The sequence below is a fragment of the Zonotrichia albicollis genome, chromosome 13, assembly GCF_047830755.1.
Source record: "Zonotrichia albicollis isolate bZonAlb1 chromosome 13, bZonAlb1.hap1, whole genome shotgun sequence".
Classification (NCBI taxonomy): Eukaryota; Metazoa; Chordata; class Aves; order Passeriformes; family Passerellidae; genus Zonotrichia; species Zonotrichia albicollis.
This window is the reverse complement of record NC_133831.1, coordinates 16622968-16644649: the sequence shown is the minus strand read 5'-3', so window position 1 is coordinate 16644649 and position 21682 is coordinate 16622968. Positions and strand designations below refer to the sequence as shown.

The 21682-nt window shown below is 40.8% G+C and overlaps 1 protein-coding gene across 7 annotated transcripts in view; it reads right to left on the bottom strand.

The window, feature by feature from the left end:
- Window positions 1-377: 377 nt before the first annotated feature.
- Window positions 378-21682, bottom strand: part of TSHZ3 (teashirt zinc finger homeobox 3) — a 96809-nt gene continuing 75504 nt past the window's right edge. For all 7 annotated transcript variants that reach the window (XM_074551128.1, XM_074551131.1, XM_074551127.1 and 4 more), the window contains one exon: window positions 378-8081. In XM_074551128.1, the coding sequence (XP_074407229.1) occupies window positions 4882-8081 (3200 nt within the window). In that variant the 3' untranslated portion in view covers window positions 378-4881. The remainder of the gene's footprint in view (window positions 8082-21682) is intronic.

Below are 21682 nucleotides of genomic sequence, written 5' to 3'. Positions count from 1 at the left end.
TGGAGATTGTATGTATTTACTAGTAATACTCCAGGGAGTTACACATTTGTATTTCCATGCTAAAACAGTAACTATCCAATCAAGTATTAAATGCTATTTCATCCTTGAAGGGATGAAATTTTCATACTAGGCTAACAGGACAATCCAATGACTCTTACAAAGTTGATAATCTTGAATTTTTTTCTGCTTTCCTTGATAAAGTCTATTTTTATGACAATTCGCTGCATTTCAGCTCTGTGGAGCAGTGTGGGTAACAGACCACCTAGCAAAGCTCTGGCACATTCCTGTAACAGAAGTTACCCAAACAAAGCAGGCAGCACTGATCGTAATAATTTGATATTTTTCTAGGAAATATATAAGGCTCTCTGGAGGCGTACTTTAAAATACAAAATTTATTAATTAAATTTAGCTTCATTACCAGTTGTCTCTGTTCCACTTGCACCACTGTTCCTTTTTTTTCCTGTTGCAGCTGAAATAAGAACTTGCAAAATTAAAAAAGGTTCTTCTGTTCAATACATGCCAGTATTTTTTTAAATCTCAAAGTATAGCCAGATTTTTTTGCTGTCATAACATGCAGAGTCATATCATGCTTAGCTTTATATAGCAAAATACATAGCCATATTTAAATGCAGTAGATAATTCCCATATTGATAACACTAATCTGCCTTGGTTTGGATAAAAAATTGCACATAGTGGTTACCACAAAAGCACCTGCATAATTAAAATAATATACTTTCAGTTTTAATACAAAAATAAAATATAATGAAGATTCTAGAAAGATTTTGGTTTCAGAAACAGTTCCTTACATTAGCTTAAAAGTCATATTTCAGTTAATTTTAGATTTCCTACTCACCAAAACTTAAAGATACATTCCCTGATTTTTTTGCTAAATGTTGACTCCAGTGAACAGCTCTCTAAGATCTGGCATATTGATTTCTTGTTGTGAAGTGAGCTGTTCAAGCTCCATTTAAGATTTTCATCTTGCATGTAGCCCTGAGCACATCATAGCACCATAAATTAGTTAAATTGCACATTTATCACAAATGTTATTTTAAGATACTGCGTAAATGTGATGGCTGGAAGATATACAGTATGCTGCAACAAGCCACTACTTGGGTGGGGTTAGACCAGGGTCACCTTTATACACCTGTGATTTAAAGCTCTTCTCACACATCACAATTTCATTTTTAACCTCTTTCTTGAGGCATTTTGTTTTCTCTTGCACTTGATCTGCATATTTCTAAATAAAATACCAAATGCAAAGCAAAAGTCAGAAGTCAGATGCTTATTTTAAAATCCTGCATTTATACCTTCACATTTGTCTAATAGGAACAAAAATTATCTTAACACAGCTAGGTTGGTGATTTGGTTAGCACTAATAGTTACCATGCCAATATACATACCAGTGTATGGATGAAAAGAACATTATTCTAGTTCATTGATTCTCTAAATTCTTTATAATGTGAAATCACATTGGTATGCCAGTCCTGGAGGTTCTGAAATGCAAGCTGAACTTTATTTTAATAAATTTGGGATATTCAGGTCCTGACTAGCCATTCACTTGCAAAGTTTCATGCACATTTTAAGAACCACATTAAAAAGTCCTTTCTGGTCCATGCTAGTAGATCTGGACATTCCCTGAATTTCTCCCTGGTCCATCTCACTGCACTCTCAGACCCAGGAACTGATTTTTACCAGATCAGGGAGGTTGCATCAGATCATCAGATGCCCTGCCTGTATTTTAAGAGTGAGTGGAAAGAGCCCTGCAGACTCTGCAGTCTCTTGCTTTGCTCCCTCCCGTGTCCCAGATAACAGTACAGCATACAGAGCTCTGAGCATTACTATTATAAGTCAATGGTGCATCTTAAAAATACATTGATTGACAATATATGCAATAATCTGCCAGTCTCCTTATGTGTGAATTTCTGGTTTGCAACCAAATACTATATTTAAGCTGTTATAATTTTCAAAAGAGGAATTCTCTGCTGTAGAGGTAAAAAGTTTGGCTGGGTTTAGACTGAGATGATGTATTTGTAAAAAGTGTGGACAGGCACCTGGGAGGCTCCAGGGAAGGCTTCAGCCAGCCAGGTTGCCTTTCCTCACTAAGTGAGGGACTCCTGGGATGGCACAGTCAACCAGTAAAACTGCTGTGATTTTATTGCTGGAACTTGAGCCGAGGCCATAAACATTGACACACAAATGACCTTAAAATCAGACACAAGTGTGAGCCAAAAGAGGAGGGAAAAAACCAAAGCCCTGATCCCATTCACTTGGTCCACTTAGCAGCATTTGCTGTAGAATGAACAGAACATTCCAACACATTTTTGAGACATGGTACTGGCCTTTAACATTACAAGGAAAGATGGAAAATGGAAAGAAAGGCAGAAAGGGAGAGAACCCAAGATTCAATTACTTGCTTACTGGAAGACAGTGGACTTTTTTTAAAAAAAAGGAAACTGTACAATTGGTATTGGGATGGTAGCTCTCACTCAGGATGCTGAAGTGCTGGAATGGTGGATTTGCTTCCCCTGTAACCACCTCTGGACTCAGAATTCACCTGACTGGCAAAAGGCATCACTTACATGCATAGCAATATAGGTGTTTGGAGATGCAAATTGTTTTCAAAGGTTATGATGGGATGACCTGTCAACACCAGCAGAAGTCTGTCATTATCATATAAATGCTCCAGATTGTTTGCTTTCCTTCGGCTGTGTTAATTCACCTCCTCTCCCCCTCTCTACCTGCAGCAGGCGGGGCCAGAAGAGGACTCACTTCAGAAGCACAGAGTTGGAGTCACTGCTCTCAGCTCCCTTCTGCTGTCATTTGGAAGTGCTGGGAAGGTGGAAAGGGATTCTCTGAGCTGTGGAGCACCCTGGGGTGCAGGCTCTGCTCAGTGCATCAGGAGGAAGGCAGGTGAGCAGCGTGCCTGCCTGGGTCTGAGCTCACAGCAAAACACCCATTTGCTTTGCCATGCACTGCTGCCAACCCCCTCTCCACAGCCAGCCTTACCTGGTGCTTAAAAGGGAGTTATAACGCTCATTTATCTCTTCTGGGGGGAAAAAAACTCTGTTAATGCAGCCTTTGAATAAGTGCTACCCTGCTCTTTAAATGCTAAAGTTCACTAAAACTCCAGTGATTTATGTGCAGCTTTTGACTGCCAGCACCTGGCAGATGAAGAAACCTACTCAAGCTTCAGTCATAAACAGATAGCATACAATTTAATTTTAATGTGCTCGTTAGTCGTAGCACATTTCAGACATAATTGTGAACGCAACACAAAATTATAGCAAAAAGACAATTTTAATGCTGCTGTAGAAAAAAAGGTTATATGAAGAGTCATATAATGGTGCTTCATTGTCAACAACAAAACAGGGCACAGAGTGCATTACAGTGTCTGTGCTGTTTACATGCCAATATTTTATACATAGATTCTCATATGGTGTCAGCTGTCAGTTACTTCTGCAAATTAACTGCCAAAAATGGAGACGAACAGAATCACTTAGTGTGCTGGTAACCACGGGTTACCTTTCATATGCCTAAAGATAAAGCTGCAGTATGGAATCTTGGGAGAATAATTAGGCAGAACAAAACAGAAAGTTACCAATTGAAATAAAAAGGCATTCTACAATAGGAAATAACAACCAAGAGCGCTTATAAATAAGTAAAAGAGGTTATATCACAGAATGCCTCATAACTTTTTAAGCAAAGTATTACAGTACAAACATTTTAAAGGCTTTATCAATGTTTAGGAAATACAGTACAAGTTTTTCAAATAGATTTAACCCTTTGAGCACTGAGTTTATTTTGAATTTTCTCTTTTTATTTTATTTTTATTTTTTTTTACTAATAAATACCTTTAAAAGTCATGTTGTGCAAAACAGTTAGAATGTATGCCAGGAATGCAGTCCGTGGCTTCTGTTTCTTCAGACAATTTAAAAAAAAAAAAAAAGAACAAAAACAAAAGCAAAAAAACCAAACAAATGATTGCAACACTAATAAATATGTATAATTTAAACATGAACCTCTCTTAATATAGATGTACTGTATAGCAAAACAAAGCAAAACATACTTTGCTTTAAGAATAATGTTTCTGAATACTTTATAAATGTTATCTGTGGTATCTTTTATCACATAATTTACAATGTTTGATTGTTAAAGGAAAAAGCATTAGATCTAAAAAAAAAAGAAATATACACTATATATAGGTACAGTTTATACCTGGGTCTTATCAGGTACAAACCCCACTGCTGCTAAAAATGCTGAAAAAAAAAGAAAATGGCATTAACCACAATCACATTTTCCATAAGAGATTTTGAAATCTATACAATATATACATCTATGTTTCAATGTGAAAATTATATTTTTAAATTTCAAGGTGTGAGACACCTCTGCATAAATGGAGGTTCATATCAGTAATCAGAACTAAGCTAGTAAGGGTCTAAAAAAAAAGCATATCCTTACATTTTTACCAAATTAATGCAAAAGTGCTTCAAAGTACTCAGAGGGCTAAAGATTATAGGGTGAGAAATACCAGCACACTTAGGTCACATGAAAAAGTGCACCAGAATTAGTTATAAATGCTTAATTAAACTGTCTGTTAATGCATGCAGCTTGATGCATCAGAGGGATGCACAGCAACTAAATCCAATTTACACAAAGTTCCAAACACTTACCACTGCATTTTAACCTTCATATTTTACCAGTAACAACAGCTGATTATGCACCTCTATTTAAACACTGTACAGTTATACAAAACAGTTCAGCCCAGAGTGACTCTGGAGTTAAAATAAGAACATGTGCCAAGAACTAAACAGTAGCTTTAAGGCGTCTTTGACAGTTTTCCTCAAAGCAAATTACAGTTATTTTAATCGAAAGCAAATGCTACTGCTTCTCTAACTCCGAAACATACAGAAGATGATCCTCTGGTGACTTCCCATGTGTTTTACTAAGATGAAGTTTAACAGCATGCTTGCTTGCAAAAGTCCTGTTACAAAGTTTGCACTGATAAGAAGTTCCGATATCTTCCTCTGGAGAGGACGTCACCAGTTTTTCAGACGGTGACTTTGCTTGTGCTATCTGATTGTTAATCTGTTCACTGGACAGTTTGGACAAGTCTCTTAACCTGAAACCCAGATGCGATTCAAGATGACTGATATAAGTTGAAGGAGTTCTGATCTGTGAAGCACAGTCATTACAAAAGAACACTGGGTGCCCAGTGTCCAAATTTTTAAGGAACTTAGTTCCCCCCGTCCTTCGGAGCTGGTATTTCACATTGGCCAGCCAGTGGCTAATTGTGGTCATTGAGAGTCCCGTAAACCTGGAAATGTGCATTCTTTCTTGAGGGCTCAAGTCTGACATGATGTATTTCCCCTCTGAAGTCTGCCGTAAGCTGGCTGCAAACTGGGCCTGCAATATGAGCAAGTGCTGAGGGTTCCAGTTAGACTGACGTCCCTTCCTTTTCTGAGCTGGTGTACTCTCTTCTGGTTCCTCTATTGTGGTACCATCAATGTCAGATTTCTCAGATATGCTGGAAGGTGTGGAAGATTTTGATGTGTGACTTTCTGTCAGGTTCTTCAGCATATCAGATATATCTGACAAGGCATTCTCGCGTAGCGGCGAGTTTGACATGAATGACACGACTGCAGATGTCTTTGCTGTTGTCACTGTAGATGAAGAAGATGCAGAAGATGTCGATGTGGATGACAAAAGCGCTGAACCCAAAGAGCAGCTTTTGTCACTCTTGCCTTTCGTCAAATCTATGGGTTGGTCATTGTTGACATGATAAAAATAACGGTCTAAGTGGTCTGATTTTTTGGACTGTAGAGGTGGGGTGGCCACTGCAGCCTTTTCTGCCAAACTGTTGCTCATTTTAAAAAGCATGCTCATTGGATCCAGAGCGGGCAAAGATGGCTTTGCTGCCTTGCCAAGGTGAATGTTCATGACAGATTGTAGTGCACTTAATGGATTTACAAATGGCTGTTCGGGAGGGTGGTCAGTGATGATGGCTGTGCTGCTACTTAAAGAACCTACAATGGATTTCACAGGCTCCTTCCCATTTTCCACAGGTTCTACAGTTGGGCTGTCTTTGCAACCATCTCTCTGAGGAACTGGGCTGTTCTGCTGGCTTTTAAAGCCACCATCACTGGGGGGCTCCATCTTAAGGGGTTCACTGACTTCGCTGCTGCACGGCGAAGGCGTCGCACGCTTCAGTGGAGAGAGCTTTCCTTCAGGCTCCTTCATCTTCTCCTCCACCTTAGCCACCTTCTCAGTGACCTTCTTCACCAACTCTTCCATGGCATGAAAGTTTGTTTTTGGCACAGGCGAGGTCTGACTGCTGGGTGGAGACACTAAGGGCTGGTTTTTAGTTGGTGACACTAGTTCATTGTTTCCAAACATAGGTTTCAAGGGCGTACTCTTCCCAGATGAGCCCAACGACAGCTTCATCATATTGGGCAGCTGGTAGGCAGCATGAATGCTGGGGTAGCCACCCCAGCTCGGTGTGCCATTCTGGGCTTTGTTTATAGCTGATGTAACTGTGTTTTCTAAAGACTTCAATATATCTAATCCCCCCTTAGGGCTCTCCTCTAGGTCATTTTCAGTCAAGTAATGGTATTTTGAGGAGATATCATACTTCTCCTCATCTTCACTTGACTTCTCTTTTTCTTTCATTTTGTCATCAGCAATGACTCTTTCCTTATCTACTTCTTTTTTAATCTCAACATTTAATTTAGGGGAAACACTAGAAGGTGTGTTGGAAGGAGATGTAAAGGTGGTGGCAGCTAGTGGCACAGACTGGACCTTCTCATCTACTAAGGACGTTATTGTCGGTGTGGCTGGGGCTTCTATAATTGGTTTCCCTTTTTTCATGGCAGAGTTAGTGACTTTAATGAAATGTCCCGTCACCATCATGTGAGCTGTGAGCTCCTGCAGGGTGTCGTGTGAACTTCCACACTCCATGCACTTCAGAATTTGAGATTTCCTCGCCTCAAAGTGCCAGGCGTAGCTGGCCCCGTTCTGGTGACCGTAGCGGTTATTTGGCGTAATGTAGGGATTGGAGTTCTTTTGGAGTGCATCGTTACTATCTGAGATTGTGGCTTTTGGTGTCCCAGCCGTGGAGTCTGGAGAACTTGGCAGTTCAAGCTCCAGTGATGCTTTCTTTCTAGTAGCTGGGATGATTTTTGCTGCTACAGGTGTAACAGGTTCCTTCAGAGGCACTTTTTGGTAGTGTTTTGTTTTGATCATATGAACACTCAAATCCTGAAGAGATTCAAATGAATGACCACAGTACATACACTTTAGCACTTTCTGGGCATCTTCTTTCCCTTCCATTTCAAGCAAGGAACGTTTGCGAGGTTTGGACCATCTTTTGGGGTTATTGTTATCTGTTTCATGGTTGTCATCTCGATAATGTCCTGTTTCATTCATGTGCACTGTTAATTCTACTAAAGTATCGTAGGCAGCACTGCAGTCTTTGCAGCGGAATTTACTGGCTCCAGTGAATATGGAGCCATAGAGCTTACTGCTCTGTCTGTACAGCTGGACTGTGCTAAAAAGGCTTGGTTCTGGCAGAATTCTGCTCTGAGAAACTTGCTGCAGTGTTTTGGCCATGGCAGTCTGGTGCCAGTCAAAGCTGCCGCTTCCACAGCTGCTGCTGCTGCTGCTGCTACTGCTGCTGCTACCATTGTTCTTTTCTGAAATTGGCTGGTGAAGGTTCAGATTGAGATTGGACCAGTAGGAATTGGAGAGGAAGTTATTATACACGGCCTTCATTTGCTCCAAACTATCAGACACCGTGGAGTCTTCCAGTGGTATGGAAACCTCCTTGCTCTCCTCCTCGTTTTTAATGGAGCTGCTCTCAAAGTCTGCCATGCGGTCACTCGTCTCACTGATGTGGGACTCACTGTCCATCTCATGGCTAGAGAACTCAGCTGCTGGAGAGTTTTGGTAGCTTTGGCAGTTCTTACTGAAGTCTTTTTCTGGACATGCATATTTTGCTGAAGGCTCCCCATCAACTGCATTTTCATCAGGTTCCACATCTTCTTCCACCAGCGCTGCTGCTTTTAGTTCGTCTGAAACATAGGCTATCATGAAGAGAAGAAAATACAAGTTAGTTTCTGCTCATCATGCTTTTGCTTTAGCCAAAGAAGTGTACTTATTTGTAAAATTAAACAGTTAAAATTTAGTGTTTCTTCAGAGCAAGAAAAAAAATCTGCTCTTCAAACATAATTTGCCACCTTATTCTTCTCAAGGGGCAACAGCTTGAAATTAAAACTAAATTTGAAATTAATGAAGCACATTCTGGAGGTGGCATTCATTTCTAAAGTAATAAATTACTTGTATCAACCTCAGAGACAGCAGTTCCTGTCTGTCAATTAATATGTCTTATGCTTCTCCTACCCCTAATGCATTTCTTAACAGACAGATTCACAATTTAAATTAAGCAAGCATTTTTTGCTCATTACAGTTTTGAGACTCAATCTTTAATAAATATAGAGCACAACAAACATCAAGAATTTTTACAAAGTAAAAAAATTACCAGTTAAAACAAATTTTAAAAATCAGATTTTTTTTTAAGTTATCATTATTAGTCATGTCACATTTTAGAAGAGATGGTTAAATGCAAGTGATGCGACCTCTGGAAACAACTCATTCAAAACAATTTGAGGATATTCTTTATGGGTGTTACAAATGTCCCATTCCCATTTAAACACAACTTCCTCAACAAGAAAGCCCATGCAGAATTATGTGAGGAGCTAGCTCAATGGAATTGGTATGCTGCACTCATTCTTGCTGTATAAATATATACAAGACCTTCCAGTGGACCTTACAAATGTCAAAGTGTTTGCTCTTTAGACTACTTTGTCAATATTTACTCAGCATAAGCTACACGGACACCCAACAGGGATCCTGTCTTTTTTTCTCCTCAAGGAATGCAACTGGTGATGTAAATCTAAGATACTCCTCTTGAATAGGACAGTTGGCAACTGACAGTAAACACTTTTTTTCCATGGTGCTTCTGTTTTACATATACTAAGTCTACCTAAGTTTTTTCTTTATGCAAGGAAATTATGGAAACATTGAAAAAAAGGAATCATTAACTAATCAAAAATACCTATTTCTATGTAATGCATTAATTTGCAGGAAAGCAAAAATAGAATATGACTCTCTTCAGTGGAATTTAAAATCTCTCACAAAGATAATTATAAACTGAAAAAAATCCCATTTTCAGTACACTCTGTGGTTAAAGACACCTGACATTTCACCTTCTCTGCAACACATCTGGAAAATGGTATTTGTATCCTGAAAAACCTATAACTTGTTTCTTCAGGCAATAGTGCAGAGAAGATAGCAGTTAACACCCCAAAAATCCCTACTTTAACCAACATACTGAAAAATGTACAACACTAAAGTAGGTATCACACACATAGTATTAAACCTTGCAAACTTCTTCCAGGGAAAATATGTTTAAATGTTATCAGAAAACCACAAGAGACAAAACAACTGTTAAAGTGACAATGAAATCAGGCTTTTAGTTTCACATGGAGTATTTCTTCGTTCAGTTAGGTAATACAAAATATTCACTAGTGTTCTTTCACATGGATGAATGATAGCAAATCTTCCTCCAAGCATGTAAAGTTACAATGTGATCCTCAGCACACAAGTTAAACCTTTGAAAGCACAAACATTGCACATAAGAGCAACACATAATAATGATCGATTATTTCAGTTCAGATAATTTCAATGCAGAAAATTCAAGCAGCAAGGGTCCTGTTTTTAAAATTTGGGAGCACAGAGTTTGAAAGAATTATGTTATAAAATTTTATCATAAGATGCTGGTACAAAGATCAGACTTTGGAAGCAAGTATACCACTCTCATAAAACAGAGCTCTGCTGTTGTGCTCTATTTTCTGCTTTTTCAAAATATTTTGAAAAAAAAATATTATTATTTTATGTATATCAAAGACTCAGCAGCAACTTGAAATAAGGTTCAGCTCTGTCCTGCAAATACTTGCAACAAAACCAATACATAGAATTGAAAAAGGTGGATTTTCAGAAGTTTAGCACAAGAGACCAAAGTAGTTCAAATTACTCTCTGAAGCTGAAAAATTTTGGAGAGCTACTGATAGCATGCAGACAAGTGATTGTTAACTGCCTCCCTCTCAACCACACCAAATCCCACTGAAAAAGGAAGGATGGAAGGACACAATCATGGCATGAAAGCTCTGATTTGGAAGCAAATGCAATACCCCTTTCCTATTCCACCCTTGTGCAAACAGATTTTCTTTTACAACTCCCATTTCTTTGCCTCTGATTTGAAACCACAGAATAATTTCCTTTTCCCAAAGTAAAGAACACCCAAAGTTCTCACCACAGTGGCTGCCTCAAGGAGCCCCCAGTGACCCCACCAAGGCTCTCTGAGCGCTCCTGCCTGTGGTTTCTCTGGCTGCTGAGCACCTGAGTGAGTGCCACCCATTCCCAGCACCACATCTCACTCCAAACCCCATCCCTGCCCACCATGGAATGCCCTCCTTGCACCCACTGCTCACCGACACAACCAGAGGGCACAGCTCCCTAATTAGTGTGGTATTCTTTACATTTTTATTTCTCTTACTGCTGAACTCCTATGAATTTTGTTTGAACTGAAAGACTTGTCACATTCACAGCTTTTTTAGAGAGTGACTTTTACATTAGGGAAAACCTCCAGCATGCAGCTCATTTAAATGTAAATCTATTTACCTTTCATGCTTTCTTTGCCCTTTTCACCAACTATCAAGCATATTTGCGTGTTAACCAGGAGCTGCCTCCTCTATAGCTGTTCCCCTTCCTGAGCTCAAGTTGTGAAGCCAACTCGTGACATCAGTCTTTGATCCAGAAATGCAGGAAATGAGGCACAAACGACAGTGTGGAATTTAACCCAGCAATCTGCAACTTTGCAAAAGTGACAGCTCCAAGGGCTCCTTCTGCTCCTTCCCCTGCACAGAGCAGAGGAGGGATGGAACCTGGTCCAGGGAAGGGTCCCTGCCTCACCACACCTTGCCCAGGGCAAGAAATGGTCAATATGAGCGCAGATGGAGGTAACAGCCTCACTGCACCAGGCCCACAGCAAAGAAATTTCTTATTTGGTTTAGTACCTACAGGAAAAGCAAAGAGGCTGTGGAAGCAGAGAATAAAATCAGGAGGAGATGGTAAAAGGGTTTTCCACTGTGATTCACTGCCTGGAGGACAGACTGTTTATAAGAAGCATTGTCACCAGCTCATCCTTACTTAGCCATTACTCTATTATGTAAAAAAAAAAAAAAAACCACCACCAAAAAAAGGACAAAAAGACTCGTAGTTTGATATTTTTCAAGTGTAGAATAAATGTTTGAACAGCAGGGCATCTGTAAAACTGTTCTTCAATGCCTCAACAGCAAAGTCTGAGGGGAAAAGAAACAACTTTAAAGGCAATTCTAGTGGCAGAAGTTAATAAAATTGGAAATGAAAGAAATTAGGCAGTTCTGGGTTTTATTTTTCCAGAGAAAAAGGACCAAAAAAAAAATCCCAGTTCTCCAAGCAGTGTTTAGTTTACATCTCACAGGGCACCATAACCCACAGGAAATTGCCTGCAAATTGAGCAGTGGTGTCACTGTGACACAGTATCTGACAAAAAGTGGAAAGCTGTTGCCTGGCATGGCACTCAAGTTTCTAGAGAAGAGGATATCAAAGGGGTTCAGAAACACCTTGCAGGTACAGCCATGGAGAGGTTGAGAAGAGACAGTTCCCTCATTAATATTTGCTGTAATTATTAACTGAAGTGCTAGGTAACAATGAAATTAACACATTTGATACCAATATATAACAGTAAGCTGTGGTATAATGCAATTCATTTCCACACAAGAGGGAATTACCTTCATAACTGAGCTATGGATCATTTCTTTGCCAGTGGAAATAAATTGTGATCCATCACTGTCCAAAATGATCTACATATTGCAGAGACAGTAATAAACTCATATACCTGGCTCTGCACAGGCACCAGGGATCTGCTGCACAAGAGCAGAGAGGCACCAGGAGCTTCTCCGCTGTGTCTCCAGAGGCTCAGGAAGCGCCCATGGAGCCAGAGCAGCTCTGCCAGCTGATCCCCTGGGCTCACTAGGGTGTGCCAGCTGATCCCCTGGGCTCACCAAGCTGTGCCAGCTGATCCCCTGGGCCCACCAAGGTGTGCCTGCTGATGTCCTGGGCCCACCAAGGTGTGCCAGCTGATGTTCTGGGCCCACCAAGGTGTGCCAGCTGATCCCCTGGGCTCACCAAGGAGTGCCAGCTGATCCCCTGGGCTCACCAAGGTCTGCCAGCTGATGTCCTGGGCTCACCAAGGTGTGCCTGCTCATCTCCTGGGCTCACTAAGATATCCCTGCTGATGTTCTGGGCTCACCAAGGTGGGCCTGCTCATCTCCTGGGCTCACCAGGGTGTGCCTGCTGATCTCCTGGGCTCACCAAGGAATGTCCTGGGCTCACCAAGGTATGCCAGCTGATGTCCTGGGCTCACCAAGGTGTGCCAGCCGATGTTCTGGGCTCACCAAGGTGTGCCTGCTGATCCCCTGGGCTCACCAAGGTGTGCCTGCTGATGTCCTGGCTCACCAAGGCGTCCCTGCTCATCTCCTGGGCTCACCAGCACCACAGCTGCACCTCCATCCCCACTGCCAGGCCTGCTCCTCAGCAGGAGCAGCACAAACACTGTGTGCTTGCCACAGAATTCACAGAATCACCAGGTTGGAAGAGACCTCAAGAATCCAACCCAGCCCCAACACCTCAACCAAACCCTGGCACCCAGTGCCACATCCAGGCTTTGTTAAACACACCCAGGGATGGGGACTGCCCCACCTCCCTGGGCAGCCATTCCAGAGCTTTATCACCTTTCTGTAATAAACTTTTTCCCAATATCCAACCTGTATTTCCCTTGGTGCAGTTCAGGCTGTGTGCTCTGGTTCTGTCAGTTCCTGGAGAAAGAGCCCAGCCCCACCTGACCAAAACCACCTTTCAGGAGCTGTAGAGAGTGATAAAGTCACCCCTGAGTCTCCTTTTCTCCAGGCTTGTCCTCCCCTCCATGGCAACACTCCCCAGTAAGAGGTTGGACACACACCTTCTTGAGATTGTTTGGAAATACAAGACCACAGCACTAAGGGTGTATTTTACTGTTCTCCAAAACCCAATTATATGCACAATTTTTTCCCCTCATTTCCTAAAAAACACAGCTGAAACCATATATTTTGGCTTGGATGTATCCAAATATTTCATCCAAATATTTCTTTTCAATACTTCTGAAATTTCTTGTTTTAATTATGTTTTTACTTGCCAAAATTTTTCTTTTGTTTTAATTAGCTCACTGGGGGTATATTTAAACCAGTATATATGCTGTTTTCTTGAAAAGGAACAAAACATTCCAATATTCTTCTCACATGAAAAACACTCAGCTACAAAAGTTTATCAAAACCACTCAGTTTCTTGGAAGTATTTTTGCTTTAACCAAATGGCTTTCTATTAAAAAAAAATAGATCATTTTTGTTATCCATCATTCAAAATCATCAATTAATACTAAGTTATCTTCCAAAGCATTTAATTTGAGTTCATTGGGAAAAGAAACTTCTCAATCCTTAAAGAACCTGAGCCTGTCTATATTTCACACTTGAAAAACAAAATAACAGCAGAATGGGATCAGGAGCAGAAATGCTCCTAATGCTTACAGGATCAATATTGTATTCCCAATAAAAAAGAAACAGGGGAAAAGGATCATATTAGGTTCTAAAGTGCAGCAGGGAGTAGGATTCTGACAGAGAAAGTCCCTGTGCACCCTGACCCTCACTCCCCATTCCATGGCACTGCACAAGAGGTGGCTCCTATCACTATCATTTTATATTCTATATATTATACTTTCCTGAATACTTGTCCCATTCTGTTTTATATCAGACATCAGCCACCTGAGAAATGAACAGAATATTTTTGAAATATTTACGTAATCTTTGAAAAAACCTCAGAGATCCCAGTTTTGGTGGGACCTTTTGGAGTTAAGAGGCAGCTGAGTTCCAACACCAGTGCAGAGAAAGCCAAAGAGGAACAGCAGCATGGAGACGATCTGACTGTGCCAATGAACCTTATTCACAAAATTAATGAGCAGAGGCAAGAGAAAACCAGCTCTGTGGATGGAGTCAATCAAAGACCTAATGCAAATGAAGGCATATAAAAGAGTTATATTAGTCTGTTAGAAAACTCCCACTCCACAGGCCTTCCACTCACAGCAAGAAAGGCAAACATTTCACCCACAACATGAGCTATTTCTACACTGAGACTAACTGTTAATTCCCATGTAACTGAAATTGTATTTGAGACTTCTCTCCTTGGCAGAGATGCTCACATATTCCTCATTAGGCAGTCAGGATGGGAGGCAGGAGTGACTGCCCTGTTTACAAGAGTGGCAAATGACAACAGTCTCTAAACGGGCATGGCAATACTGATTACCCAGCACCTTGACAGGGACATTATTCCTGTTAGAAAGGTCAAAGGTTCTGTTTCATAGAGGCAAGACTGTCTATTATGGGAGAGAAATGTTATTTCCAAGTGAAGAGGTCAGCACTTCTCTCTCACGTCGGCGCAAGCCCCCGGTACCTCGCACCGGAGCGCGAGCCCACTGCAAGACGGATTATTCTGCCCACTGGCAAGGTCAAGAATATTAATTTTGAACATGTTAATTTGATGTGATGTGCATGATTAATGCTTGTTTAGCTGGATTTTTTGTGTGTTGATAAATCTGCAGCCTTTTCATGCCATTGAGAATGTAGGATTTAGTCCCTGGGAAGCGGTGTGGAGGGATGTGACATAGGATGTCAATCGGATGGGTGGCTGTCATTAGGCACTAAGAACTTTGAAGTGTATTTTGTTTGTTCCTTCATGAAAATACTGCAGCTGTCTGCCACAGAGAGCTCAGAAACAGGCCAAAGGAAGCTAGCCAGCTGCTCTGATTCAGCATCCTGGACTGGTATTACATTTGGAAAGACTTCAGAGAGGCCAAATCAACTGTAAGTGCTAAGAGATGAGAATTACATGGACAAGGACACACAGTGAAGAGATAACAAGGAATTAGTTTGTGTGTCATTGCAGTGTGGGCCACCTAAGCACAGAACAAAGCAGTTTCACATCAGGCACCTTTTCCTCATGTCACCGTATTCCAAACTCCCCTGGGTTCCGTGCAGTTCAAAGGAAGTACAGGACTCAGGTCTCCCACTCACTCTAGACTTTACAGAGCCACAAGAAACATGTCATACAGACCACTCACAAATGAGGAGAGAAAACATTCAAAAACTGCTATGAATTCTGATAAGGGAGGCATTCTTTTTTTTCTGAAACTAAACACTATTTAGATGTTTCTTAAATGACAAAGTGAAAACCTCACATTTATGTATTATCTCCTTCACTAAATAAATACAGACCTGAAAAAACAGAACAGCATACCCTACTATAAAATGATAGCTTAGAAACAACTTGGAACTATTGGACAGCATCATTTAACCGAGGTGTCCAATTATATGCACAATTATAAAAAAAGCTAAAATCTTCAATGAGTGCTTTATTTTTCACATCAGCCTTGTGGAGGAAACCTTCTTATCCACAGTTTACAGCTGAAAACCTAGAAAGAAGTTAAAAGTTAATTGTCTGGTGCTAGACAAGAAGACAAGTGAAGGAGCCTGTTATTCCTGTAGGTTAACATATATAATTCAGCTATTTACAGAAAACATGGGAAGATGACTTAAGTTTGTTCTGTCCCTATGTTTCCTCACACAGTGTGTTTATGTGAATACAATATGTGTGTATAAATGAAAATAATTGCCAGTTTTCAGCTGAAAAAATTATTTCCTCCAGTGAAATGCCCACAGGTGCAGGGAAGGTTTCTGAAGTATTGTCAGAACTCTCCTGTGAAGAGCTCTCTGCTCCCAGCACACAGGGACACTGTGATACCCGCTCTGTGCTGGAGAGGGAACATGATGGATCATGCTTCCCTCCTCCAAAACAGCACCCTGCCTGCCTTCCTCCCTGGGGCCTAAACCCCCTGGATTCAACTTGCTCAGCAGGGTTTTTATAAAACCTGCTCAAAATACTCACCCTTGAAGCACAGCACCTGTTTTCCTGATGTGGAGAGGAGCACCTGATCCCAACACACTGCACTGTGCCCTTCTATGGGTAGGGTTGTACAAGGATCAGTCTGAAATCTGTCTCACTTGAACAGTTCACCTGCCACCTTCTACAAGAGCATTTTGACAAGAAGGGATCCAAATATTAAAAAGCCTTGGTTGAGAACCAAGGTCCAAGTTACTCTTAATTGTACTAATTGTACTAATTTCTAGAGACTTTCTTCAGGTATCATTCTTGTACAGCCCTGAGGGAATGACAAGCTTACGAGAAACTTCACAACAGCAAGAGTTCAGAGCCCTTCTGACCAGGAAGAACAGCTTTTTAAGAGGTTTGACCTAAATTTGCAGTCTCACACATACAACACAACTGGCTGCCTAAAGCACCACAGCTGGGGAACCATTGATGTTCCACTGTGTGTGCCCATAGCTGTTACCAGAAGCAAGGCAGGGTTGACAGTAATCCAGTGCAAAGGCTGAGAAAGGTTATGGACTGTCACAATGACAGAAGGACCTTCCTTGCTATGGCATTTTGTGGAATCCATCTCCTTTCCCCTTTGTACTCCGGGGGAATAGATATTTGAACAGCTCCTATGGGCACATGCCTGGATTTTCTGGCTGATCCTGCTGAAAAAAGAGAAAAAAAAAACCTTCTTGGCCTCCCTGCCACCATAAAACCAGCCCTTCACAAGCACCACTAGAACCAGACCAAGGAGAAAATGTGCAGCAGAGACTGGGAGCACCCAGTGGGAATTCTCAACTGCTCCCGTTTGATTCAGCCCAGGGCCTTGTGATCCCATTTTACCAACATCCCTGTAGGACCCTCCTCTTCCTGCCCTCCACCTTCCCTGGGAAAGGCTGCTCTTCCTCCAACTGCCCCAAATTACAGATGAACACCATTCCAAGGAGCATACAGCTCCTCACTATCCATGGGGCAGTCAAGGCTCAGCTACCCAGCCACAAAGGGAAAACACCACCAGGGATCAGGGAACCAGGCACAGACTGGTGAAGTATCAGCTCACAAGCAGCCCCAGAGTTTCAAAAATTTCACATAAACATCATTGATTCAATGACCAAGCGCATTACTAACAGGAAAAACCCCCACCTATATTTGCTGTATAAATAATTCAACATGAATAAATGTAATCCACTCTCAAGTCAGACAAAAGTGGCTTTTCCCTGGTTTCCAAGGCAGTTGCTTGGTGTGAAGTACTACAGACTTGCTAGAGAGTCCCACTACATGCAAGCACACATGACAGTGGGAGTCAGTGAGATAGGAATTCAGCAGCAGAGAAAAAACCTTCATGTTACACTTGACCCTAATTGTTCTTTGGATTCTGTAGAATTTTTCTAAGCACAGAATTACTGTTTCCTCAAAAGGACAAAAAATATTTACCAGAACATTTAAAGAAAAAAAAAAATGTTTGTTTTGGGGGTTGCTTTCTTTTTTAGTTAAAAGTCACAGTCAACATCCTGGCAAGATGAAGCCAAATTCTGTGTATGAATTGGTACCAAAATACAGAGCGACACAATCTCTGCTTGATACCAGACATTTGGGTGGCATCTTTTAATCACTGAAAAGCACACAGGGCATTCCACAAACTAATACAAGATTCACAGCCAACTTTGGGATAAGCAGCCATGAGCATAGAAGTTCTCAATATGGCTCTAATAGCTCGTAATTATTATAATCCTTCACTGAGCAAACAGATGTTGTAAGGGAACTTCAGTTCCTTCAAATGCAGTAATCAAACCATTCTGCTTCTGCCCTGCCTCTTCTCAGTAAATGCTTTGTATAGTGGAGTGGAAATAGCAAATGTAGTGACAAAATGACCATTTAATTGTCACAGAAATCTGTTTCTGAATAAAACTGATGTTGTCATTTCTCTTTATGCACGTTTCTCAGTCTTCTGATATGGTTTAGCATTTTTTTTTTTTTTACACCAAGAAAAAATCTTGCACCTTACTTTCTGTAATCTTCCCACATATTTGGTTGTTCCTAATTTGTCCACATCTTACAAGCTGTACAGTAACTAGAATCTGGTGCTGTATTTGTGTTTAGCTGTACTAATCATACACACACATCTCTGGAGCTGCCACCTTCGCTGTGAATTTTTTAAAAATCAAGATTTCACCTAAAACGCTTCAGTCCATTACAGTGAGTCATTCTACTTGGTGATTTATTTGTAAATAATCATGCCTACTTAAGACATTCAGAATGCACCAAAAGACCTTCAGCCTGATCCTTCATTTTGTTGCAAACTTGCATCTCCCATTGAAGCCCTTTCTACAGTAGCTTCAATAGCTATTTTGGCTGCAGTGCCTCCTTACAATAAACTCTATACATCTGTATGAATGGTATAGTAGAAATCCAAATGATTTCAATCACAATTTCAGCTATTGTGAACTTGTGCTTATAATGAAGTTCCTCTATTAAGAAAGGAGCTCAGTGTGGGCCAACAAAGCTTTGTGTCCTTTCACAGTTGCTATTCAGCCCTCATTTAAGAAAAACAACTATTGACTGCAATATGAATCTTAGGACTTGAAACAAGCAGAGATTCTCAGGATTACCTCTACAAGATGGCCCCAGCTTTTTTTTTTTGTTTTTCTTTTTTTTTTTTTGTTTTTTTTTTTTTTTGTTTTTTGTATGTGGAGCAAAAAGAAGCATTGAATATTCATTTCACTCATTTGCTAACTATAGTAATGTACACTGTGGTAAATGAGTCTCCATCTACCAGCACCTATTGAACAGAAGGGTGTTTGAATAGGTGGGGTTTGCTATAATGCCACACTAAGATAATGTGCTAGAAACAAATGGTTCAGTGATTCCTGAATAGAAAATTTGCTGGAAAACCCTGAGAACCAGGAGACGAGGGGGAGGGGATTAAAATGTCGCTTCAGAGCCACCAACCAAACTCCTGTCATTTTTAAAAGATGTTCCTGTGGCACAGTATGAATAGTTTATAGCCATGATTGTGAACATTCAATGTCATATAAGAAAAGACACTTGTCAAGAGCCTTTCCCTTACCAGCACCCTCATCATGACCTGTGTTAATGAAGTTAATTGAATTTAAGATCAATAATGGTTAATTATTGCAATTTGACATTCTGAGATAAATGGCTTTAAGACAGAGAAATGTGTGTGTATGTGAATTCTCTCCAAAGAAGGTGAACACATTACAGCCTAAGAGGGATCACACAGTCCTTCCATTGATCCTGGTACAATCTGATCGACCTAATCCTCTGATGAATGTGGGCTTTTCACAGCTACAAGTAAATGTTCTACAAGACTACTCTAACCCTTGTCACTGACCAAATCTATATGAGCTGTACACTAGAAATCTATTGAGATAGATTAAAGAACTGCTGTAGAAACAAGAGATGCTTCAATAAAGATGAAGGTTTATTATATTGACTATTAATGTTACATGCAGTATGTAATTATGAATGCTTATGGATCATAAGAGTTTAATTTTGGTCAGTCAGATGTAAATGATCATAACTGAACAATAGTATTAAAATTAAAAAGTAACAGATTAAAAAAAAAATCCAACAAGCATGTTGAATTTGATGACTTAAGAGTGAATGCTCTGTAAGAGAGAGATTTTAAAATCATCCTTGAAATGTGCATGAAAATGCTCACAGACAGGTATTTATTTCACTCATCAACCTACTTCATTTAGGGTTTTTTAAGTTTACTTTCACAATAGTTCCTCAACAGGAAGACGTTTTTCAAACGTGTTAGTAATGATATTCTTACATGCATACTGAACAAGTTAAATGACCACTTACAAGATTTATAATGACAAAGTAAATGTCAAGGAAAAAGTATTACTGATTGCAGAGCACTGACAATAAAAAGCAGCTGAAGAGTTCTGTCAAAATGTAAGATTATGCAAAAACACTATTGAGAACACTGCTAATCATCTGCTCTTGTCAATTACTTGAAGGGTATCTGACAGCATATTTACATTAAACACATTTCAGTAGTGAAATCCTTAATGCTGTATCAGAATATTTTCATTATCATTAGAAATCCTTTAAAAGTCCTTTTGCAGCAGAGCATTGTAACAGCAATGATGTAATATCTCTCTCTGTATCAGGTAGGGGTTTATATTTCATGCTATTACAGCTACATAACATTTGAAATAATATAACCAAAGACTAAATATACATGTAAAATGGCAATCCCCGTGTTCCTGTATTCAATGCAGGTATTTTCAAGTAACAGCTTTGCAGGAGTCTCAAACTAAAGGCAAACTGATGATCTGTCTTTGTCTGGCCATTCTTTTAGCTTTTTACCACTCCTGTGACTGCACTTTGTCATGGCAAAGGACATTATCAAGCAGACATTTTTTTCTAAATCTCCGATTGTGACTTGCAATTCAGCTGCTTTAGGAGGAGACACATTAGCTACCAATGCCTTTCACCTGCTGCAGAAACTTATTTTAGTTATGTCTGTCTTATACTTCATGGAACCCTTCCTCCAAAATAGAGAAATAAATGAAATGTAATGAAAATGAAATGTTGATCCTTTCCATGCTTCAGCAGGCGTTACTAAAAAAGCACACATAACCCTGTTTGATGTGTAAAACAGTAAGCATGCATAAAAATGGACAGAGAGGATGCATGAGCTGCCTTTCAGGAGGAATTCATCTGGGCTTAGAGAAAAAGCAGGAAAATAAGCCCCGATCACGACTTGCAGGATCAATTTGTGGTTTTTCCACCACTTTTGTTGCAGATGCATACCTGAACTCAGTTTGTAAAAAGGGGAGCAGAGCCCTCATCCTCCCAATGCTTCTGAAGAACCGGAGATTTTCAGACAAAAACACCACAAAGCAGAACTAGTCTGGCAGAAAGCTGGGGTCTGGGTGAGGTTCTGTCCTGATTCAGGCGAGGGGCACCCCTTGCCACTCCCTCTTGAGTCAAGGACAGGGGTGAGCTCTGCACTAACCCAGCACACATGTGAGATCACTCCGTGTGTCAGGAGTGTCACACACACCCATGTACACACCTGTGATGCTGGAAAGCTGGGAAGGCACCAGCCAGGCCTCCCAGACCTGAGGAAGGTAGAGCCAGCTCTTTGGCCTTGCCCTGCCCCTGCCAGCTTGGCAAAGCCAGCAGCACCAGTCCCTGTGCCATGCTGGGCACTGGGCACACCTGAACCCTGTCCCAGAGATTCCTGCCCGCCTTCAGACTGCCAGCATGCCTGCACAGCTGCACTCAGGCACTGGGAAATTGTTTTTCCCTGTGCTCCTGGGGTCCAGCCCCTCTCTGCTCTGCCAATGTCCATGGAAAGCCTTCCCCTCATTTCCAATCCAGCAGCTCCAGGTTCTGAGGAAGGAGCCCACAGAGCAGCGCTCCAATGGGACAGCCTCAGCTCGGCTGAATCAAGAGAGTCTCTGTAAAATTATATCTTTTCATGCAAAATACATCACTTTCTCCAAGAGATGTGAGGATGTTTTTCTCCCCAAGTGAACACGAAAAATCCTGATTCCCAAGACAAGAGCTAACTCTCCGTGCCACG